At 54.8% G+C, this 22,498-nt stretch overlaps 3 protein-coding genes across 3 annotated transcripts; 2 read left to right on the top strand and 1 right to left on the bottom strand.

Annotated features, from left to right (window-relative positions):
• Positions 1-80: 80 nt before the first annotated feature.
• On the bottom strand, positions 81-3,987 carry S1PR4 (sphingosine-1-phosphate receptor 4). Its single transcript, XM_068661867.1, has 2 exons — positions 3,852-3,987; positions 81-3,086 (listed from the first exon to the last, which is right to left on the bottom strand). The coding sequence occupies exon 2, from the start codon at positions 2,905-2,907 to the stop codon at positions 1,681-1,683; it is 1,227 nt and encodes a 408-aa protein (XP_068517968.1). The 5' UTR covers positions 2,908-3,086; positions 3,852-3,987; the 3' UTR covers positions 81-1,680.
• Positions 3,988-8,984: 4,997 nt separating this feature from the next.
• Positions 8,985-11,030, top strand: LOC137845047 (mast cell protease 1A-like). Its single transcript, XM_068661870.1, has 5 exons — positions 8,985-9,138; positions 9,229-9,373; positions 9,565-9,700; positions 9,989-10,240; positions 10,556-11,030. The coding sequence occupies exons 1-5, from the start codon at positions 9,078-9,080 to the stop codon at positions 10,688-10,690; spliced, it is 729 nt and encodes a 242-aa protein (XP_068517971.1). The 5' UTR covers positions 8,985-9,077; the 3' UTR covers positions 10,691-11,030.
• Positions 11,031-11,174: 144 nt separating this feature from the next.
• On the top strand, positions 11,175-16,850 carry LOC137845046 (granzyme G-like). The gene is made up of 5 exons (XM_068661868.1): positions 11,175-13,918; positions 14,027-14,174; positions 15,053-15,194; positions 15,350-15,583; positions 16,156-16,850. The coding sequence occupies exons 1-5, from the start codon at positions 13,732-13,734 to the stop codon at positions 16,291-16,293; spliced, it is 849 nt and encodes a 282-aa protein (XP_068517969.1). The 5' UTR covers positions 11,175-13,731; the 3' UTR covers positions 16,294-16,850.
• Positions 16,851-22,498: the final 5,648 nt, after the last annotated feature.

Below are 22,498 nucleotides of genomic sequence, written 5' to 3'. Positions count from 1 at the left end.
CTCCCGCGGCGGGACCCGGCCCCCTGCAGCCCGCGGGCCCGGGCGGCGCCTGGCGGACGAAAATAAAGGCGGAGCGAGCGGGGCTTTCAGCACGGTTTATTGCGGACGGAGGGGCCTGCTTTCCCCCGGCCGGGAGGAGGAGCGGGGGCAGCCGCGGGGAGCGGGGCGAGCCCCCGGCGGGCGCGGGGCCGTTCCGGGGCCGTTCCGGGGCCCGGCGTTTTTCCGGGCCTGGTCTCGCCCTCCCGGTGCCGGCGGCGCTGCTCGGCCGGGCCCAGCCCAGCGCCCAGCTCTGCGGCGGCAGAGGGAGAGGGGTGACCGCTGTGAGCCCGGCTTCCCGGGGCCCTTCCTTCTCTAATGGTGATGACCCCCAGGACAGAGCGTGGGTTATTCCCCTTTTCCAGATGCGGGAGAGCTCCGAGCTGCTGGGATTCCTTTCCCCAGCTGTGCTGAACTTCACAGGGCTTGGGGCAGGCTCCACCCCACTCTGCCCTCAAGGTGATGACACAGTTCCAGGCCGTTGAAGTGATTCTTGCAAATCTGTTCTGTTGCAAAATGTTCTTTTTCAGAAAGGTTCCTGGAAGGATGCAGCCTTTTTGTCCCAGAAAGGAAGAGGAAACGAATCATGCTGCTTACGTTCAGGTGTAATCCAGACCCCACTGGAGACAATAGGACACAAAGGCATCTGGAAGCTGCTGCTCAGCCTCCTGGCAGTGCCTACCGTAATGGGCACTGCCGCTGTGCAAGGAACTTGGTTTTGGTGGAGCACAACCCACATGGCACTGCAGCTGCTCTGCTCTTACCCAAAGGGTTTGGCCAGATGCCATGGTGGCACCAGACACCAGAGTCATCATCCTGTCGTACCTCCCGTTGCACACGGTGGTGCTAGGGCTGTCAGTGCAGGTGCAGACCCGTGCCCAGAGGCACAGCAGAGCTCTTCTTGCTTCCAGGCCAGAAACAGTCACAGCGCTTGGCTGGGCACAGTGCCCACCTCTGCACTCCTGCAAGGGATGAGGCTGCTGCTGCTGCCCTTTGCCGGTCCTGTGAGAGGTTTGTGCTGCACAGCAGGTGGGCACGTGGCTCCTGGCCAGGGACCTCTGAGGTGACCCCAGCCACGCACATTTTCACTTGCAAACCCAGTTCCTGACTCCCTGCGAAGACATCAAGCCCACATTCCTTTCCAGCAGCTGTGCCCACTGCAGTGACTCCAGAGTCTATAAGCTACAGGAGAAGACTCAGGTGTCACCTCCAGCCCTGCATGACATGCTGGGGCAGCACTAACAGCCTAGCCTGACCCTAAAGGGTTGGGGCAGTCTAGATGGGGGTAGCCATCCCATCCCTCATCGTGTCTTGGGGCAAAATTGGGGCAGGTACAGCACCTATGTCCGTGCACACACAGAGCAGGGCCCACCTGGAAGCTGGGCACAGCAGTTGTCTCAGCATGGCATCGATCCCAGACCATGCCCATATCCCATTGGGGCAGCAATGATTGTTCCCATGCTGCACCCACAACGAAGCAACGTCCTGGTCAAAAGGGGCTGGGAAGCCTGGCCACGGTTAACAGCTGAAGTGAGGCAGCACTCGGTGAGCCCAAGCTGAACATCAGACAGTTCTGACAGGCCAGAACCAGCAGCGTGAAGTCCTGGTGGGCTGTCTGGCCATCTCTTCTCTCCCCATGGCCTCTCAGAGGCTGGGGAGGTTGCTCATCATGCTGGAGTTGCTGGAGAGAGGTGCTCTGGGCCGGGCATTCAGAGCCACAGAGCTGCGGAAGCTCTCCCGGTAGCGCAGGGAGCTCTCTGTGGATGAGCCAGAGTTGATGTCTGTGATGACCAGGCAGTCCCCAGGCTTGCAAAGCCCAACCCTGAGGCAGCAGCAGCACAGCAGGCTTCCCACAGCACGGCGCACCTCCACGCTGCGGAGGGAGTAAATGATGGGGTTAACGCCCGAGTTGAGCATGGCCAGAGCCAAGGTCCAGTCCAGGCTGTGGAGGAGTCTGCAGGTTTGTGTCTCACAAAACACATCAAAGAGCATCAGGGCAAAGAGAGGGCTCCAGCAAATGATGAAGGCACCCAGGATCATCAGCACAGTCTTGAGCAAGCGCAGGGATCGTTTGCGGCTGTGCCGAGAAGTGGTTTGCTTAGAACTGGCCTGGACCAGCTGGAAGATGGAGATGTAGAGGCCGATGATCCCCAGGAGGATGATGCTGAACATGACCACAGAGAAGAGGATGTAGTTCTTGGAGTAGAGAGGCAGGAGGACAGAGCAGGCATTGAAGTCGCACAGACAGTTCCAGCCCAGCAGCGGAAGCAGCCCAATAATGAAGGCCAGAAGCCAGCAGGAGATAATGAGCCCGCGCAAGCGCAGGGTCTTGCTGGCTTCGTTCTCAGCAATTGGCCTTACCATGGCACTGTAGCGCTCAATGGCCGTCACAAGCAAGCTGAAGGTGGAAGCAGCCAGCGCGATGAAGAGGATGCCTTCCCGGAGGAACCAGAGCTGAGGTGAAAGCTGGAAGGTCTTCTTGCCTGAGAGGCAGAGATTAGAAAGGTAGGCAACGCCTGCAAGCAGGTCGCTCACGGTGATGCTGGCAATGCAGGAGTAGACCCAGCGCCGGGCTCGCAGGCACCGCAGGATGGCCAGCAGCACGAGCAGGTTCTCCAGGATGATGATGCAGCTGATGATGACAAAGGTTGTGCGGATGAGGCCCATGCCCTCGTCCCGGGACTGCCGGTTGGTCAGCTTTCCTGTGAAGTTATAGTGCTGCAGGATGATGTTCACATTCCTCATGGCAGCCAGCTGCAAGCAGGAACCTTTCCTGTCGAGGAGGTCCAATCTGAGCTCAGGATATTGAGCAGAGCCCAGTGGAAAGGGGAAGGAGCGATTCACCAGCCAGCTCAGCCCTGGGCCATCCATCTTCCAAGCCTATGTCAGCAGCCGAGGGATGCACAACGGAGCAAGGGTCGAAGTGGCGTTGGGAGCAGGGCAGACCTTCTGTTTGAGGGCTGGAGGCAGGTGTGAGTCTGCCCCTGAGGCCAGCAGCTCTGCCCAGCGTGGAGATGAGAGTTAGACCCCTGTCTGCCAGCCCTGCGGCACTGAAAGAGCAATGGGAGAGAAGGGTGAGGTGTTTTGTAAGGCCACGCGTGAGCATGGGCTTCCTGTTGTTTAATAAAGTTTCCTGTTGTGAACTAGAGTATTGACATGGTCTCTGGCAGCTGTCAACATTTCTCAGTAAGGAGAAATGAGAGGGTGGGATCCGTTGGTTTGATCAAAGCCAAACGCTAGCAGGAGCACCCAGACAGCCGAGGCACTAACAGCTTTGCCTTTTGTGGCGTGAAATTCACTCCTGAGCCTGGCTGAGAGCAACTGCCCCATCATCGAGTGCCCTGCGCACCACCCGTGCCCAGACTCATCCTTCTCCAAGAGGAAGCTCCATGCTCCCATGCAATCTTCTGGGCTCCCAAGTCCTGTCCTATCGAAGCAGCAAGTCCAGGCACCTGGGTGTTTGAAGCTGGGGCTCAGCTACTCCCAGCTCAAAGGAAACCAGCTGGTCAAAGCCTTACTTGTGCCCTGGTGCTGCACACTCCACCTTCTGCTCTCCAAGCATCTGCTAGAGATGGGTCAGGGTCTTCCCACTGCCTAGGTCCATGCAGGGAAACTGAGGCACAAAGCTGCTGCCTCTTGCCTCGCGTTGCAGAAGGGGCATGGTGCCATGGCTGGGACCAGAAGCCCGGGGTCCTGACCTGACTGCAGCATTAACATCTACCACTGATCATTCCCTATGTCTGCAAAACCTGACTGGAGATGTGTTCTTGCAACACCTTATTCCCAGCCCAGCTGTTGTTTGCCTCGTGACTCACCTGTCACGGCTGGCCCGAGGCTCTCGCTGCAGGAGGGAGGCTCAGCAGCCAGCAGTGCTCTCCAGCTGCTCGTCCAAGGCCCAGCACAGAGTAGGTAGTGGGGAGAGCTCCTTGTATGAAATAAGTGAGATTTCCACCTACCGAAGTGAAAAAAGGGAAGTTACAACATCAACCACATTTCTCTGGCAGGATGGACCCACCCAACAGATGCAAAGAGACATAGAGAAAAGAGCATCTTTCAGCTCAGGATCATGGCAGAAGCTTTGCCCTGCTGTCTGCTTTCACCTTTGTTCTCACTCTAGACTGGCACAAAGTCAGGGAGAGGCCCCCAGTTTTCTGCTTTCTGCTTTCTCCCACTGGCATGGCGAGCAGGGATCCTGGGAGCCAGCCCCTGCTTGAGGAACAGAGAGGTCCTAGCCTGGGTCATGACATGGGCAAGTGGAAAATGCAAAGGGGGCTCCTGCTGCAGGAACTCGTGCAAGCAAGAATGGTTCTCATTGAGAGCTGAGGGCTCGGTCCTCCATGGTGGCCCTTTCTGCTGGCAGTTTGGGCTTTTCTGTCAGCAGAGGTCAGAGCACAGCACTGTATGGGCTGCTGCAGGGAAGGTTAACAGCCCAGCCAGACCCAGTACAATAAGCTCATGCTGATAAAGTCAGCAGACCCCAAGCTTGAGGGAGCAGAAATCAGCAGGAAGGCTGGGCTGTGAGCACAGTGCAGGCCAGAGGAGAGGAGTTCAAGGGCACACCTTCAGCACCCAGAGCTCACTCCCAAAGGGGCTGGACAGACACTCCCAGCACAGCACCGGAATCAAAAGGGCCAATGCGACTCTTGTACATCCTTCCGCGTCGTTCTTGCTTCAGGTTGGGCCTCCAGCAAACACGTCTGCTCCTGTAGGCAGAGGACAGTTGGCAGGAAATCCCTAAAAAGATCCCAAGGGTCCAGAGCAGCTTCTCCAATAACTGGCAGAATTAGCAGCCTTAGAAAGGAGATGGCTGGCAGGAGTGAGCTCTTTGCCAGGGAGATCTGCAGAGAGCATGGTGCAGGTGGGAGGCAAATGGTTTTGATGGCAGGAGGCAGATGAGCACTGGGAAGGCTCCGTGCACCCTCCAAAGGGGTGCTGGGCACGCTCAACCAGCCAAATATCACAGGCTCGTCCTTGTGCCCCTTCCACGAGCACGCCAGGTGCTACACGAAAAGCAGGGCTGATTACTTTGTAAAGAGATGTTCCAGTAAAATAAAACCCCATTCCTTGCTCTGCCCTAGCCTCTGGCTTGTTCGGCCTTTTAGTAGAAGAGGGGACCAGGTACCTGTGAAGCTCGCCACGGTTCTACAGCACGTCCGCAATAGGTAACTGTCTGGTTAGGTAAAAGCTGCACCCCAGCACCCGTGGGTCCCCTTGCCCCATGCGGCTGGTCCGCAGCAGGGCCTTGCACAAACCCAGCCCCCGTGCCTGCCACAGAGCTGCTGCTCCCAGCCCCCACAGGGATGTCCCCAGCTTTGCTTGAGGGCACTGAGGCTCCCCCTCAGCAGGGCACCACTGGGGGACAAGTTCCTGTTGTTCTGCAGTGGCTCCCCGTTGCTATCTGCACAGGCACCAGCTGAGCTTCATCTTGATACGTCTCCTTCACTGCCGTTTCAGTTCAGATGTTCTTTCCTTGAAATGAAGGGGCAGAGGAGGGACATGCTGTCCTGCAACATTTGTCATCTCTTTCCTGCAGATCGAGACCACAAGTTACTTGAATCTGCCTGATAGCTGCCAAGTGCTGGCCTTGGAAGGACCGGGGAGGTGCAGGGGCCATCAGCCACCTCCTGGACCCTCTGCCAGAGCTGTGGCCATGCAGGTGTCCTCAGATGCTGAGATGAAGCAGCTCCATAAAAGAAGCCGCAAAGCCCTCTGCAGCCTGCAGGAAGGCAAGAGTGCCATTGCAGACAGGGGCACCCAGAGATGAGCAGCTTGCAGCATGGCAGGGCACCTGGGCACTCTTGCCCTGCTCCCAGGAGGGTGTCAGGCTCCAGGACAGCTCTGGAGATGGAGGGGTGGGGGGTCTGGCTGCAGCAGCCACAGCCACACCCCACCTCCCTTTGGTGCTGCTCACTGTCCTGTCCCAATGCCCTGAGAAACATCAGTGGGAGCAGCTGTGCAAGGGTTCCCTGCACCAGGCCAGGTTCAGGCAGCTCAGCATCATGCTTAGCTGCTGCATCATGCTGCTTCAGCTCAGCATCACATGCAGGAAAGAGGCCAAGAAGAAGGCAAGAAAGCAACCCTTTCCCTGGCCAGCCTCTGGCAGCATCAGGCAGTCAGCAGATGATGCATCCGGACCACTGCAATTAACAGTTGTCAACAGATTTATCATTCACAAAATCTCTCTCATACCTGTCTAAACTTATTTATATGTTTGACCTTCAAGCTCTACCAAGTGGCAGGTACAGCCTGCTGACTCCAATGCAAGCTACTTGTGTAGGCAGCGTGACAGAAGTAGTTTTATTTACCAAGTAATTTTTAAAAGCTGGACCTTACACATTTCTAATTTTTGCCCAGCCAAACTCCATGCAACTGATGGAAAAAAGAACCATGGAAAGAGAGACGCAAATGCATTTTGAACAGAGAAGCGTTAGGGCAAAGCTGGAGGTGCTGTAGGGGACAGCAGGTTACATCACTGGGCAGGCATCACAGGCTGCAGCTCCTGCACTTGAGTTCTGATCAGCCCTGGGGGAGTGACAGCAAGCTACGAATGCAAGATAAAACATCAATGATTTCAGTTGAGGTTTTCCTGCAGTGCTGCTGCACAGCCCCGATTAAAACTTGTATTTACAGACATTCTGATTAAGTGGGTGAAGCTCTGTGGGGAGCTCTGTCCCCCAGCCTCCCTCCCCACACACATCCTGTCCCCACTGCATGGCCTGGTGGGGCACCAGCCAGGGCGTCCAACCACCCCCAGGTGTTTTTCTGCTCCAGGAAGGGTGGAGTTGTGCCGCTTCAGATATGACTGATTGCTCCTGACGGTTGGTTGCAGATGCTTGCTCTGGTCTCTTGCAGCAGGTCATCCTCCCGGTGGCACATCCCATCCCTAGTGCAGCGGGGTACTGCCAGGAGCTGGGGAGGGAGCCACAGCAGGGCCCCCCAGCTGGGAGACACCGAGCCCAAGAGACCAGCCCTTAGGCAGGATCGTCTCAGCCACAGTTGTTGTTCACTGAAATTCGGTGGGTGGGTCTCTGTAGGAATAGAGTTCACTGCAGTGAGCCTCTGCATTTGAAGGAAAACAAGAACATGAAAGAGAAAGTTTTGCTATCGTCTTGTCTTGACCACATTAATGACCTTAAAAGGCAAAGTTTGGTTGATTTTTTTTTTCTTTAAGTGGTTTTTCTTTAAAAGCTTGACTTTCCTAAAAGCAAAAAACTTTAAGCAGAAAGCAAACAGCTGCATAAAACGCTTCTCCACTCAAAAACCTTGCCTGGGAGTCACCCCAGTGACCCACATCACCCGTGGACCAGCTCAGCCCATCTCCCACGGTGTCACACCTTTCTCTCCTCTGTGCCGGGTTTGTGATTGTGACCCCTTCGATGATTCACAACGCAAGGCCCCGGGCATTTCCAACCCTCATGTCCCGTGGGGCGGCAGCTTCAGAGCCACGCGTCCCCCAGCACCCCTCCCTCCAGTGTGAGCTCGCTCGCACAGCTGCCACCTCCCAAGTCCTGCCCCAGCCACTGCGCGAGGGAACGGCCTTGGAGGGCTCAGGGCAAACAGTGGGGCACAGCAGGGTGCTGGCAGGCGCGCAGCCCAGGCTCCACACAGAGGAAACGGGGCTGGTCTGACACCCAAGGTGGTGGCAGTCCCTCTGGTCTGGCTGCCCCTGACCCTCAGATGCTTTTGTGTTGGAGCAAAGGTCGAGAGTTCTTGAAAGCCTGTGAGCATGGAAAAGACACCTTCAGTGACTGGCGCTCCTTGCTCTTTATCTCCCATGTTGATAAAGATCTTTTCTTTAGCATCTAATTTTCTCTCATGCCCCTTCCAGTAAAGGGTCCTGTTATGACTACAGAATGCAACGTGCAATCTCTTCTCAGCAGAGCAGGCACTTCACACAGAATTAACCCTAACAGATTTATGCCTCGCACACAATAGCCCAGGCAAGCTCCAGGGAGCATGGAACAATGCAACAAAGTGGGACAACCTCACAGGAGGGGAAAATGAAGGTAGTTAAGGGCTAGGAAGAGCAATCAGGAAGGACAACTTTAAACAATGCAGGACTGTATGGCACAGTTCTCTCCGAGATTGCAGCCTGTGAGTCAGGCAGTTCTTCATGCAAGTCATAGGCTCAGCTGCCATCATAGGACACACTTGGAAAGCTGAAGGCCAGAAGGAAACAGCCACCAGCCGAGGCCATGAAAGAGCCAGAAGTAGGAAGAACATAGATGTCCTGAGCATCAGGCCCATGCCTCTCATACGGTGATTTGGTCACCTCTTTGAACAAGGGTCACCTGTGGCAGTCTGATGACGGTCTCTATTGAGGACTACAGCCAGGAAGGGGTGAGTGCAGCATGACTGGTGCTCAGCTGAGCATTTAGCCAAATCACCCCTTGCTAGGGGCAAGCTGAAGACAGCAATTGCAGCATGGTTTGCAGGTGATTTCAGGCCAGGGAACGAGGGGAGCAGTGAATCCAGAGCAGGGTGGATGAAGCCTCCTGAACAGGTGTGCTAGTGGCCAGACCAGCTGCAGAGGCAGCACCTGCAGTCATTGAACTGGACAAGAAAGTGTGAAACGACCTGACCCCTCCTGGAGCACGTGCCAGGAGCTAGAGGAGGTGCAGTAGGAGACAGCCTGATTGACAGAGCTGGAGGACACCATGCTTTGAAACAGCCAGATGTGATCTGTCCTGCAACCAAACTGGGGAAGAAATGCTAAATCACACCCTGGAGATCCCCTTGGACACCTCTCCCGGCTGGCACCACTGTGGCTTTGGCACCATTCTGCACTCTGCCCTGGCCTTTCTGTCTTGCATATCGCTCACTGATCACAGCCTCTGAACACGCAGGCATGTGAGCAGGCCAGGCAGCAGAGATGCAGATAGACCGTCAGGGTTACTGCACTGCTCTGATTAGCACAATCAGGCCATCGCACATGGTTTCCTGGCTGCTGGTACAGCTGGTCCCAGGGTATAAAGCCAGCCCTTGGGCACAGGGATGCTAAGACTTCCACATAGCCTGGCAGCAGCACCCAGTGGTGGGAGATGTGCCAGTCCCAGCTGCTGCTGGCCCTGCTGCTGCTGTTCTGCCCATGGGCTGATACCAGTAAGCTGGGGTACTGCGAGGGTCTGTGCAGGAGGCTGCTGGTCTGGGCTGTGGCCTCAGCAGCTCACTCTGCAGTGGGATGTCTTTCAGGTGCTCTATGGGGTCAGATTGTGGGAGGCCATGAGGCTCAGCCCCACTCCCACCCTTACATGGCATACCTGAAGAGAGGGAAGTTCTTCTGCGGAGGCTTCCTGGTGGCCCCTGACTGGGTGATGACAGCTGCACACTGCATGGGGTGAGTACCTTGTACAGGAGCTTTGCCCACCTCTTTCTCCCCTAACCAGAGAGGTCCATCACTAGAGTCATCTTGGAGCTGGTTCCTCTTTCTCCTGCACCTAGCAGCTCTCTCCACCTGCCTGAGAAAGGGCAGGGAAGCAAGTGTGACCCAGCCTCTTTTCCTCCTCTCTCTTCTGCTGCCGTGGTCAGGAATGCCACAGTCATCCTGGGGGCTCACAACATCTATGAACCAGAAACAACGCAACAGGTCCGGGGAGTTCTCAGATACCACCGGCACCCTGAGTACGACCCCAGAACCGTGTCTAACGACATCATGCTGCTCAAGGCAAGGCAGGCCTGCAGGGTGGAGGTGGGCTGTGGGCGTAGAAGGGGCTGAGCAGAGCACCATCATGCTGTTGGCTTCTCCTGCAAGCCATCGCCTTCTTCTGCCATGGGTGCTGGATTGGGAGGGACCCAGGAGGGAAGCATGGGCAGGGCTTGTGTCGCGTGCCATCTTCGCAGCACCTCACCAGTACTTGCGGTGCTGTACGCCCCTCTGCACCTCCCCTGTCTCTGCGGGTGGAGTGTCCTCCAGCTGCTCACAGCCTTCTCCAAAAGCTTTGCTCTCTCCCAGCTGACAGCAAAGGCCACACTCAACAGCTACGTCAAAACCATCCCCCTGCCCAAGACCAGCGGCTACCTCCCCACAGGCACCAAGTGCAGCATAGCTGGTTGGGGCCTGATCGACAAGGACCAGGAAACCAGCAAGCTCTTTGAAACCAAAGTCACCATCTACAGCCGCAGGAAGTGCGTCCACTTCTATCCACACCTCAATGCTGGCATGGTGTGTGCCGGCAGCTTCCACGAGCTGAGGGACTCCAGCCAGGTACAGCTGAGGGGCTCAGCCACAGGGCAGGGGGCTGCTTGCAGTGGGGGCTGCTCCTGGCACAGGCTCGGTAGGACGCCAGGAGAGGTGACTAGAACGCAGTTCCTGTGCCCGCGTGGACGGGCTCCTGGGATGCCCCTGGCATCCTGATCCATGTGCGGTCGCGGGGGCAGAGCCCCAGCTTGCCTACTGTGGGCAGCTCCTGCATCGGGGCAAGCAGGAGCAGGCTGACTCTAATGGCAGAGGCTGGGCAGGAGGGCTGAGGTAGGACCTGATCCCACAGTGGCTTTGACAACTGGTCTCATCTGTCCTCAGGGTGATTCTGGTGGGCCCCTGGTGTGCAATAAGGTGGCACGAGGCATCGTTTCCTTCGGGCATGACAACCCCCCCGGGGTCTATACCCGCATCTCCAACTACCTGCCCTGGATCAAGAAAACCATGAAGAAGTAACAGCAACACCAGCGCAGCCCTGGGGACACCCTGGTTTCCTTCCTGCCCCTACCAAAGGCTCAGCTCCCTCTCCTTTCCTTGGGAACCCAAGTGCCCCGATGTATGCCCACAAGGGCCCGTTTCTTTGTTCTGAGACTGCTGTCCCACTGTCTGCCTGTGCCAGGAAGCCAGTTTGGTGCCACATTAAGTCAGCCTGGCAGAAAGGAGGATAGTCCCAGGTGGCACCAGAAAGGGGCAGTACCACTGGGGATCCCATTGCCTTCAGAGACATCCCTGTCCCTGCTTAAACCTCGCTGCACTTGAAACACCCACAGTAAACTCAGAGCTGCCTTTTTTAGCATATCTGTCTCCTCCTTCCTTGCACCTTGTCCCGGGGAGGAGGGAGGGCTGGGCCAGGTCAGCAGTCAGCCTGCTGGGACAGAGGCAGCAGGAGCTCTGCAACCACCAGGTTGCTACCAGGCTGGGAGAAAAAGAGCTGCAGCTGCTGCTCCTGGAGCTACGGCGAGACTGCCGTAGGGAGCGATATGGCCAAGCTGCAAGTGGGGCGGGTGGGGGCTCACTGCAGGTGGGCAGGTTTTCCTGTGAGGGGCTCCCAGCGGGCCTCTGCCAGGGAGAGTGGCCACGCACAGCTCAGGGCCCTGTGCTAGCTCGCTCAAACAGTGCTTGCATAGGGGATCTGCTTCCCCTGCCCATTGCGGGGCAGTGATGGCAGAGAGCTGGGAGGCGAGGGGAAGCGATGTGCACACACCCCATTCACCAAGTTCAACAATGTCATGAGCCCTCCAGCGGCCAGTCCTCAGTCTTCCTCCTCTAGAGCAGCTGCATGATGCCCTGAGTAGAGACATGCAGACTCTGAAATGATCATTCTCAAAGTGTTAGTAAAGGACCTGAGTCAGCAAAGGCGCCCAACTCCGTGCTGCTGTCTCCTTGCTTCCCAGGCCAGCTATTGCAGGATAGCCTGACCCTTTCCCTGGGGAAAATCAGGGTGAGTTCTTGCTGGGAGCTATCAGCATGGAGCTTGTGGGCACATTCCTGCCCCTCTCAGCAAAACAAGCTCAGCCCTCGCAGCATAGACTGCTGTAGCAGCAGCACAAAACCAAAAGGTCTCACAGCTCTCAGCCAGGCGACACTTGGAGCTCAGCTTCTGCTCCCCACAGAAGATGCACCATCCTCAGACAGCCCCTGCATGGGAGTCTGACCACTCTGCACTACGTTTCCCTGAGCCTCAGGCTTCTCTTTAATTCCAGACACCATTTTTGATGGTGTCTCTACAGAGATAGAAGAGGGCCAGGCACTCTCCTGGAGGAGATGACGCCAGGCAGGACAGTGCTCCAGTAAACAAATACACTGCGCCAATCCCTAGCGCAAGATGCCAGACGTCTATGCAAGTTCCAGGGGAGATCAGGCTGGTTTGCAGAGGGGAAACCCAGTGGGAAATTTTGAACATACAGAAACTGTGTGCAATGCAAGGAAACAGGATGCTTGCCTTGTACTCATAGCCTTTCCCAGCTTTCCACTTAGCCACTTATGTCAGAGGGAGGAGATAGCCTCAATACGCCTGTGGTCCAGCCGCAGCTGCGTGCTCTCATGCTCCCTCTGCCCCTGCCTGGGGCAAAAGGAGATGATGCCACTTTTGTCTTCAGCCCACACCATTCTGGGGAAACTCAGAATGGTCCACGGTTTGGGCTTCTGCTAACAGCTGCTATCAACCAGTAGATCTGCAAGTGAAAAGGCTGCAACTGCTTATCTTCGGAGTACAAATCTTTGTCACGTCAGGGTTTTCCTTGAAGCTCCAGCTGCTGCAGTCTTTGCACGAGAATGGCAGCTTTCAGATTAAAAAAGGGTTTTGCCCTGCAGCACTGGGGGTAGGAGGGAAGGTGAATTTACTGGCAGCCAGCGAGGATGCATCAGTCCCATTTCGTCACAGCCCAAAGAAGGAACTTCTGGTGGGGCAAGGGAACGGGCATGCCAGCGTGGTGTGGGCGAGCGGTGAGGGTGCCCCAGAGACCAGCCCCCAGTCTGTCCTCCCCACGGTGCCAGGAGCAGCAGGTGCAGCCCTGGCTGGGGTGGACTTGGACACGACACCTCCCCGAGAGCCAGTGGGCAGTGAAGAGGCAGCATCCCAAACACACATCCCTCCCCCTCAACCACCCTCAACAGACCAGAGGCAAAGGCAGCCCTGGCTCCAGGCAGCATCCTCCGGTCTTCTCTCCTACCAGCCAGCAAAGGAGCAGTGACCCCCCAGTTCAGCGGGAAACAATCACACCTAGGTTAAGGTACAGTAAGGTAGCTGGAAGAGACCTTCAAAGATCATCTAGTCCAACTGCCTGACCACTTCAGAACTAACCAGCAGTTAAAGCATATTATTCAAATGCCTCTTGAACCCTGGACAGCCATGGGGCATCAGGCTTGCTAGTAAGCCAGCTGCAGTGTTTGACCACCTAAACTGGAAAAAGCATTTTCTGGAAAGAAACACTTAAAAGGGGGTCTTTTGCCATACAAAACAGAGCTCCAGATCAGCAGCTGGTGCAGAGCAGAGACCTTGTGGTGCTAGCAGCAGTCATGCTGTTGTGGGCCAGGCTTGTGAAGCTGCTCAAACAGCTCCTTGCCCCAGGCAGCCATAGCCAGGGCAGCAGTATGGACACACGCACACCAGTTTTGCGAAGACTGTTCCTTAAACCAGGACTACACCTGCTGAAAAGCAGCAGGAGGGTTTTCAACTGCCTCCTTGGAATTGGTGCATCAAGTAAAACGAATCTTTTTTTTTTTTTTTTTTTTGCAAAGCTTATGATAAAATCAAAAGACTACGCAAGAGCACAACAACAAATACAAGCTGCAATGTAACGGTATGCTGGCAGGCAAAGTGACAGGGTGGGTGCACTCCCTCCAGCTTGGAGGCAATGGGTTAATACTGGCTCTGGGTCCAGACAGGTGTCAGACGCCTCGAATCAGTCCCAAGCTGAAGGTGGGTTGATGCCCAAGGCTGACTGAATTCCCCCCTCAGATTGCTGAGGTGTGCAGTTTGCAGAGAGATTAATCAGATGAGTCTGACCTCTGCGGTTTCCTGGAGCCTAGTCTCAGGGTATAAAAACTTCCTGGGAGCAGGAAGAGACCCCAGTTGCAGCCTCACCTCCAAGGCATCCACCGAAGCCGAGCACGCTGCGATGGAGCACCTGCAGAAGCTCCTGCTCACCCTCCTGTTGGTGGCATGTCCTCCGGCCAAAGCCAGTGAGTAGAGCGGGCACAGTGTGGGGCGAGGGCTGGGGAAGGCAGAGTCTCGGCCAGAGCGTACGGCAGCCCCTCCTGGCCCCTCATCCTCAGCCCAACACATTGCAGGTCACGCCTGGAACCGGATGGCAGGAGCAGGCAGAGCCAAGGCCCCCGCCAGACCCTACATGGCTTATCTGGAAGGGAAGAACGGCCACTTCTGCGGGGGCTTCCTGGTGGCCCCCAGCTGGGTGATGACAGCAGCTCAGTGTTTCAGGTAAGATTTCTCTGCACAGCACCTGGCACACTGAGGTTGCTGGGCTGCCATGATCCTAGACGGAGGTCTGATAGCTCCAGTCACTTCCTTCAGCAACAAAGCCTTTTCTAGCCTGGAGCGAGGCCGCACTGCAGGGACAGGATGGGCTGGCACCCAGCAACTTGGCTCTGCCTGCGGTTCCTCCTCAAGCCGCCCAGCCCTGCAGCCTCCCCAGCACACACTTGGATGCTTATCTTTCTTTTTTCCCTCTCTGTGGTCCATTCCTAGATATGAACAGTCAGGAATTGGGCCAGCTTCTCCCCTTGCTGCCACTGACCTGCTGGCTTAGCAGGGGTGGCTGGTGCCAGGCTCTGCCCTTTCTGCCACCACTGACCTGCCAGGCTGCTGTACAATTCAATGGTCTCATCGGTGAGCTGCTTTCCCAGCTCTCTTCCATCCCTCCAGCTCAAGGAGCTGGGGCAGTGGCAGGCAGAAGGGGCCCAGCTACTCACACACATGCTCTGGGTATCGGTACTGGCAGCTCTGCCCCCAGGCCCCAGGCCTGAAGGGCAGAAAGGAGCATCAGAAGAATCTGGCCTGGCTGAGGGCTGTCCCCTACCCCAGATCTTTCCCCACTTTCCAAAGGCAGCCCCTGCTGCCAATGGTCCTTGTGAGTATTAGCCGAAATTAGTTGATCTTGAGATCCAGAGGCAAAGTAACCCATGGCATGCAGAGCCCCACTCTGTCAGCCAGTGATGCACTCTGCCCCCTGGCTGGGTGGGCTCACCTGCAGGACTCCTTGCTCTCACAAGTCTTCAAAGCCCAATCCATGCCCCCAGGCTATGCCTTGGTATCACCAAGACAAAGTCAATGACATACACTGTGCTCATTCTCACTAGCCACAAACCTCTGACTGTCATCCTTGGAGCCCACAACATTCAGAGAAGAGAGGAAAGCTGGCAAATGTTTGAAGTCCAGAGGTATCACCCCCATCCAGACTTCACCAATCGCATGCAGGGAAATGACATCCTCCTGCTGAAGGTAACTGCCCACCCACAGCGCCTGTGTGGTCCTGTCTGCCCGAACTCACTACGTGCAGGGCTGAGCTGTGACACTGGAGTGGGAGGGGACATCCTTCAGCACAACCCATTTACAGACAAAATACTTATTTCTATATTTTCTGTCTCCTTGCCCAGCTGAAAGGCAATGCTACCAGCAACAGCTACGTTAGGACCATTTCCTTCCAAAAAATAAAGGCCTCTGGAGGGACGGTGTGCAGCATAGCTGGCTGGGGCCACAAGGCACCCACTGCGACATTCCACGAAGCCAACGTCACCATCCACAAACAAAGGGACTGCCTAACCGTGTACCCTGGACTTGCCAACAACTTGATCTGTGCCAACAGTGGATCTGCTGGGGTGCCTGAAGAGGTCAGTTGGACATGGGGAGTGGATGGCTGCAGGGCAGGACTCAGACAGGTCCTAGGCACAACATGGTTTGGGCTAAAACCTCCACTGAAGAGGTGCTGTCTAAAATTGCTTGTCATTGTCAGCCCCCCCAGTCAGTCCACAGTTCTTCACCAGCATCCCACTCTTGCTGTCCTGGCACAGGAGCTAAAGAGGTGCCGTGGGTCTTGATTTCCAGGGATCTAACCCTCACAGGGGCACCACTCTTGTGCACAACACCCAGGATTCTGCACAACAGGACAACAGCTTGGCTGAAGAGGGGTTTGCCCTAAATTTCAGAGCTGGGCTGAATGCATTTTGTAGTGCTGTGCAGCCAAGAGAAGGGTGGAGATGAAGTGATGCTTCAGGCTATACTATTTGTCACTGTGCTGGTCCCAGACAGAACTTACAGGTCCTGTTTGGACCCAGAGCTGTCCACACCCACAGAGAGTCCCAAATTCTCCTGGAAAGCTCTGTCCTCATATCTGCAGCCTCCCTGTTCTTTGCAAATGCACCCACCTTCCCCCCAATCAACACTGATCTCTCTTATTTTATAGGGTGATACTGGGGGACCACTTGTCTGCAACAACAAAGCCTATGGTATCTTCTCCTATCAGTACAAGAACCGGATTGGCTTCTACACACACATTGCTCCCTACCTTCCCTGGGTTAACAGCATCATGAAGTCGGCGTGACTCCACACAACCCAGCTGCTGCCCTGGAAAGCTCATGCACCAGGGCTCACACTCACCTGCTGCTGCTTCTTTTCTCCCTGGGAAGCTTCTTCCACCGGTCCTCGTGGATGTGGCAAGGAGTTCTCTCCAGCAAAGCAGGGGGCTTTGTGCAGAATTTGCACCTTGACTGAGCCTGTTCACCGTGCGAGCTAGGGAGCACCCACGTGCACCACGCACCTTCCCTGCTCCGGGCTGCCCTTTGGCCAAACCACTTGTGGCTCCAGTGAGAGCAGCAGGGCAGGCCCGAGTGAGGTGACCGCAGCTACTGGGACATGTTCCTGGGGGATCCAAAGAGCAACCTCCTCCCCACCCCTGGCATTCGTGATGCCTGGATCACCCTTGCCCATGCCCTGGGGTTACAGGGTTGTCCCAGCTCCAGGGGGAACAACACTTTCAGCTCCCGCTTCACTACTGATGCCGTCCCCTACCTCTGAAACTCGCTGCCTCATTTCTTCCCTCTTGCTGTAGCTCCACTGTTGTAAAAATACATAAAAACAATAAACTGCATGTGCATTTGAGAGCCTTCTATGATTTGAATTTGTATTAGTCTGGGTCCAGTCCTGAACAGCTCAGAAGAAAGTAATGGCCCAAAGTGCTGAATGCCAAGCTGAAAGTTTCTACCTAACCAGTAGCCTCCATTTTCTGTCCCACCTAAACCCACCAAAGAGGTGTCAAGCCTGGCATTCAGGGCAGGGACAGCCTCTTTGCCCTCTCTCAGCAGTGCAGAGGGCTTGGTCAAAACTGAAGAAGTCAATGAGTGATCTTCCAGCAGGAGATCATCTCCCCCATGTGATGCCACGTGAGCAGGCAGGAAAGGGGAGAGGGCACAGAGCACCAGGAGTGCCTGGGCTGCAGGACTGCTCACACCATGTCCCTGCTGGTGCCCTGGGGGTGGATGAGCCTTCCCCATGCCAGGGCAGCCCTGTGGTAAGCCTCGCCAGTGGCCGCTTCTTAGGCGGAGGACAGCACGAGCACCAGAGCCAGCTGGAGTTCAGCTACCCGAAATCCAGGATGCAGGGTTTCAGAGAAGAGGAGGCACAGAGGCTTCCTGGAAACCATGACGCCTGCCCAGCCTACCCGGAAGCAGAGGACCCTGCGGGGGTGCTGCCTTGTTTCCCACCTCATTTCCCACCCTCCCAGGGCATGGAGCAGGACAGAGAAAGCAGGGAGAAGGGTGGTGGTTTGAGAGAAGAAGAACCCCACACACCTGGCATGCTCAGAGGGCTGACTGCCCACCAAAATCAAAATTCCACGTTTTCTGGGTACCACAGGGGTGCAGAAGAGATCTAAACCTCTTGCTGTTCCACGTGGGTACCACCAGCCCATCCCAAGAGGCAATAACACCGAGCATGGGCACCAGCTAGCCGCACAGATTCATTTAGGAGCGAAGGCTGTGGTCCCAGTTAAAGCCAGACGCTGTGGGCAGCGAGAGCATCAACCCTCACTGTCAGCAAGAGGACAATGCAGCATTGCACAGCACTGAGCACAGCTGGGCCTTGAGAATAGACTGTAAGACACTGCTGCAATACGTAGTTTTATCTCAGATCTCTGCCTGTCCATAAAAGGATAAAGTCAATCTGTAGCTATAAAGGAAACGGAACTGGGAGCCCTGCTCCTGTCCCCGTGCTTTAACCATATTGTCACCCTTCTCTTCCTACAAGCCCCTATAATTTGTGATAACATCCAACCACTGTGCTGAGGCACAAACTCCACAGAAGCAGCCCCCGTTTCAGTGTTTCAGGAAAGAAATCACACCCAGAGATTCAAGAGATTTGTATGCCTGGTTGTACTGGAAACAAGAGTGAAAGGTACAGGTATTAGATCATCAGCAACCCATAAAATCACGGGGGTTTCTCTGCTACATATTACAGTATTGGCCAAGGGCCCTGGTGATAGTAATCCTGCCATGCTCAGTGCTGTGAGTGTGTGCAGCAGAACCAGTCCTCCCTCTGAGGATGCTGAAGAAACATGACAAAAGATGAGAGAGGCTTGGGTTGCTGGTGGCAGCTCTGGTTGCTGTGGCTGGGCCCAGGCAGGTGCCCACCAGAGAAGTCCTGGCAAGTTCCCTGCCGCATGCAGGTGTCCCTCAAGGCACTTCTAGACATTTGAATCCTTTTAGTGAAGTTGGCAGCAAAGAGAAGAACCACCAAAGCTTGGTGCTCAGCAAACGGTTTCTCAGAATCACAGAACTGTAGGGGTTGAAAGGGACCTCAAGAGCTCACCGGGTCCAACCCCCCTGCCAAAGCAGTTCCGTAGAGCAGGCTGCCCAGGTGGGAGTCCAGATGGGCCTTGAATATCTCCAGAGAAGGAGACCCCACAGCCTCCCTGGGCAGCCTGTCCCAGAGCTCCGTCACCCTCACCAGGAAGAATTTCTTTCACATGCTGGTGCGGAACTGCCTGGGCTCCATTTTTTGGCCATTGCCCCTTGTCCTGTCCCCACAGACCACTGAAAAGAGGTTGGCCAAATCCCAATGTCTCCAATGTTTTTTCCAATACTTCATAGTTTTGGACAAAACTTAAAGACCCCCCCTCTTCTGAAACTGAGCTTACAAATATTACATCTGAAGGATATTGATCTGGACATCTGGCAAGTGACTTAGCAAGAGGATGAAAAGAAATTAACTTTCTGTCCGGTGCTTGGGATTTCACTAACAAAAATAAAATAGAAGAGACAAGGAAAAGCCCGGACTTCCAGGTCCCACTATATTTTCAAGTTTACTTCACAACAGCTGATCTGGAAAAAACATTTTGGTACATCCCCAGCCATACTGTGCCTCTTGTGACCGAAACAGCAATCCTGTCCAAGTCACAAAGCCAGGAGCTGTGTCCCGGGCCCTGGACACCCCCAAGGAACATGAAGGTCCCCAGCAGCTGGTGGCAGGGACTAAGCAGGCAACCCTGACCTGCAGTCGCAGGCACCTTCCAGCCCGGCTGCTCGCTGCCCCGGCAAGGAGAGGGGTGGGTGAGGTGGCAGCTCCCCGGTGCCAGCGGGCGCAGAGCCCCCCAGCCTCTCACAAAGCTCAAAAGGCAGAAATAAAATCGCAAATACTTTTTAAGAGAAGACTTGAGATCGCAGAAGTGCAGGCTCTTCCTACCAGTAAAAATTGTCAGCAAAACTCTTCAATTCTCTACAGAATTGCAGGAAAAAAAAAAAAAAAAATCTGTGAGGCAGCTTTTTGAGGAGGCCCTCGCCCAGACGCAGCGATGCACGCGTGGTGCACCGAGACCTGAGGGGGGCTGAGGGGGAGCTGAGGGCCCCCCACCAGCGCCTGCCTCTCCTCGGAGCTGAGGTCACTGCCATTGCTGGGCGGTGAGGGAAGACGTGCTAGAAGTGACGGATATGGCACGTTTTACACAGACAAAGGGCAGTCCAAGACCTACAGCTCTGAATTCTGAGTATGAAAACACCAGCTCCATTCACTTGCCTCTCCCCCACCACGTGGCTTTCCAGACGTACTGGTTTTGACTGGGATTCAAAGTGAGACAGTGGTCAAAGTTCAAAGTATGTCCAAGCAGGGCGGGGGGGAGAGGAGAGCTCTGTAGTAATCTTCTATTCAGACTGATTTCCTGTGCTGTTAGGAGGGCTGGTTCCTCTCCTCACTTTGCTGCAGACAGCATGCAGCCACTTCAGGCTCAGAGCTGGGAGGCACAGGAACCCGTTGAGCATTGTGCTGCAATGACACCACAGGCCACAACAGGAGAAAATCTGAGCCTGCACACATCCGCAGAGCAAACACTTCACTTACACTCCTCAGTGGCGCGGCTTTGCTCTGGCCTGAACTCGTGCTGTGCTCTTGAGGGATTTCAGCTGGGACAGGAGAGCCCTGGCCCTCCAGGCACAGAAGGAACTTGAGTTAATGAGATAAATGCAATGCAAGCCTGGCTGGGGCACGGAGCGGGGTTTTCAGTCAAGTGGTGTGGCTGGTCTAGTAACAGAAAAAGCAATCAGACAGCTGAAGAAATTAAGGGAAACTGGGAGGGGGAGGGGGTTGAAGGGGCCAAACCTGCCTCTCTGTTGCTAGAAGTACTGCGGTAGTTTTGTATCACGCAGATTTCAAACATGGCAAAATTACCATTCTTCTAACTGCACAGAGAGAAGGGACAAAAAAACAGGCCTGGTTAAAGCACAGGAACCCAGCATACTTCATCAGATTAGAACAGACAAATGACATTCTAAAATCAAAGACTAGGGGTTTAGAAAACTACCAGTGAGAGCATCTGTCTTTGTGAACTCCAACTTCAAAAAAGTTTTGAGCAAGCTTAATTTTACCAACCACCCCTTATTCTTAAATCATCTTAACCCTGTACATACTTTAATTAACAGTCTACAACAAAAGTTTCCTGACTGCAGAAATACAATGCCCGAGTTTTTAAAATGTAGCAGCAAGCTTGAAGTTCTCGTGTTAACACACAAGCCAATATGTTTTATTTTTCAAGATACACCTCTGGGGAGCGCTCATTTTTCCTTATGCTCACCTGTGCATAAAGGTAACTGGTTAGGCCCCGTACAGCACCTGCAGAAACCCTGAATACAAAGAAGTTACCATTCCCGGTACTTTCCAAAGCTTGTAATTCAAAAACTTGTCTGGGCTCCCCCGCCGTTTTGTGACTGAGGAGCCCCCAGCCCCCAAGGTACCGCACTCCTGGCTGCGGGTGCTGGCTCCAGGCAGGGAACAGGCGCTGGGGGTTCTCCACGCACACGCTGCCCTCTTCAGGTTCGCAGCTGCTCTCCAAGGTTCTCAGAAACTCCTGAACTGACCCAGCCTTACATCTAAAAATCCTTTTCAACAAAGCAGAAGACTGCAGCTTGGAATTAAGGGAAGCATCTGTCCAGTGTGAGCAGAATAAAATGTCATTTGAGCTTTATAAAGCAGCACTGATGCCAGGGTTCTGCGCCCAGATGGGAAAGGCATCCATTTCCCCTGGATTTCTTTACAGCATTTAACTTGATCTGAATCAAGTGATGCAAAGCATAAGCTGAGCTGGGATGTTCCTAAACAGAAACGTCAACGATGTCCTCACCCGACAGCTTCAGTGAGGCTCCTTGAAGAGCAGAGGCAATCAGCCATTCGCAGCATTTGAGACTGAAAGGCTGAGCCCCTGGGAGGGAGGAGAGACCAGCATTTCAAATGCATCATGCAAATGCCTTTCTTTCATGGCCAGGAGCTACATGTCCACACCTGAGATGAAGGCAGGAGCAATTGTCAGAGCAGTGCAGGAGTGGTGAGCAGCCGCAGCTGATAGCACCCAGCTGGGCACACGGAACAGCCCCAGGCTGCAGCCGCAGCCCCTGCTAAGCCACAACCTCCCTCTGCCATCCGGAGCACCCAGCAGCTTTCACGCAGCCCAAACACCAGCTGGTCAGCTCTGGGAGCCGCGAACAGTGCTCTGAAGCCTTGAGTTCTCAACCCAGGGTAGTACAGAGGTCAGAAAAGTTGCTCAAAGGGGCTAAAACTCCTTGTCAGACTGTGCCACAGAAGATAAAATAGCAAAACCAAGCTAGACATGACTGGTATGTCCGAGTCCACAGGCAAGAGTTCATTTTAGAAATTGCTTATGGTGTTATTTTTTGCTGGGAAGCTACTGAGGTATCACGCAGAGGAAACTACACTTACAATTCATTTTCAGCCACGTTTATAAACCAAAGGGAAGGAAGAAGCTTCTGTCCAAGGTGATTTTTACAAACTTTCTTTTCCATCTTTTTTTTTCCCCATCAGTTCTTTCTGCTTTGGTTGTAGGGACACAGTCACTATAGCTCTTTTAATTAAACAGACAAACTTTTCTCCACCTGTATTCCAAAGCACTACCGTCCAAAACCAGTTACTGCGGTATTTATTCAAATGCCCTTGCTCCACAACAGCCTGGTTTCTGTTACGGAGCGACCCTTGGCCATCCTGTACTTTCCTCGAGCTCTCTGGAACTCACCACAGTGGCTGCAAGGCCTGAGAGAAGCAAGCAGTGAGACTGGAGGCAGGACCCAGCAGCCTTCAGAAGACAAGAGCAGGCACTAAAGGCCAGGGGTGCTGGACCGGGGCGGGCTGGGCAGGGCAGAGGAAGCTGAAGCACAGGCAGGAGGCTTCATTGCAGCTTTATAAAGCTCAGATGACGTCTTATTCTTCTCACACTGGACAGATGCTTTCCTAGCTTTCCCAGGGAAGCAGATGTA

This window comes from Anas acuta, chromosome 26, assembly GCF_963932015.1.
Source record: "Anas acuta chromosome 26, bAnaAcu1.1, whole genome shotgun sequence".
Taxonomy (NCBI): domain Eukaryota; kingdom Metazoa; phylum Chordata; class Aves; order Anseriformes; family Anatidae; genus Anas; species Anas acuta.
Note: the sequence above shows the minus strand (reverse complement) of the source record. Positions and strands in the feature narration are given on the sequence as shown.

Excerpts from the sequence above, each read along its gene's own strand:
- S1PR4 (XM_068661867.1), bottom strand. The coding sequence starts at position 2,907 with ATGGATGGCCCAGGGCTGAGCTGGCTGGTGAATCGCTCCTTCCCCTTT.
- LOC137845047 (XM_068661870.1), top strand. The coding sequence starts at position 9,078 with ATGTGCCAGTCCCAGCTGCTGCTGGCCCTGCTGCTGCTGTTCTGCCCA. Across the intron at positions 9,374-9,564 it reads ACAGCTGCACACTGCATGGG|GAATGCCACAGTCATCCTGG; the intron begins GTGAGTACCTTG and ends TGCCGTGGTCAG. Across the intron at positions 9,701-9,988 it reads ACGACATCATGCTGCTCAAG|CTGACAGCAAAGGCCACACT; the intron begins GCAAGGCAGGCC and ends GCTCTCTCCCAG.
- LOC137845046 (XM_068661868.1), top strand. The coding sequence starts at position 13,732 with ATGAGTCTGACCTCTGCGGTTTCCTGGAGCCTAGTCTCAGGGTATAAA. Across the intron at positions 13,919-14,026 it reads ATGTCCTCCGGCCAAAGCCA|GTCACGCCTGGAACCGGATG; the intron begins GTGAGTAGAGCG and ends AACACATTGCAG. Across the intron at positions 15,584-16,155 it reads CTGCTGGGGTGCCTGAAGAG|GGTGATACTGGGGGACCACT; the intron begins GTCAGTTGGACA and ends CTTATTTTATAG.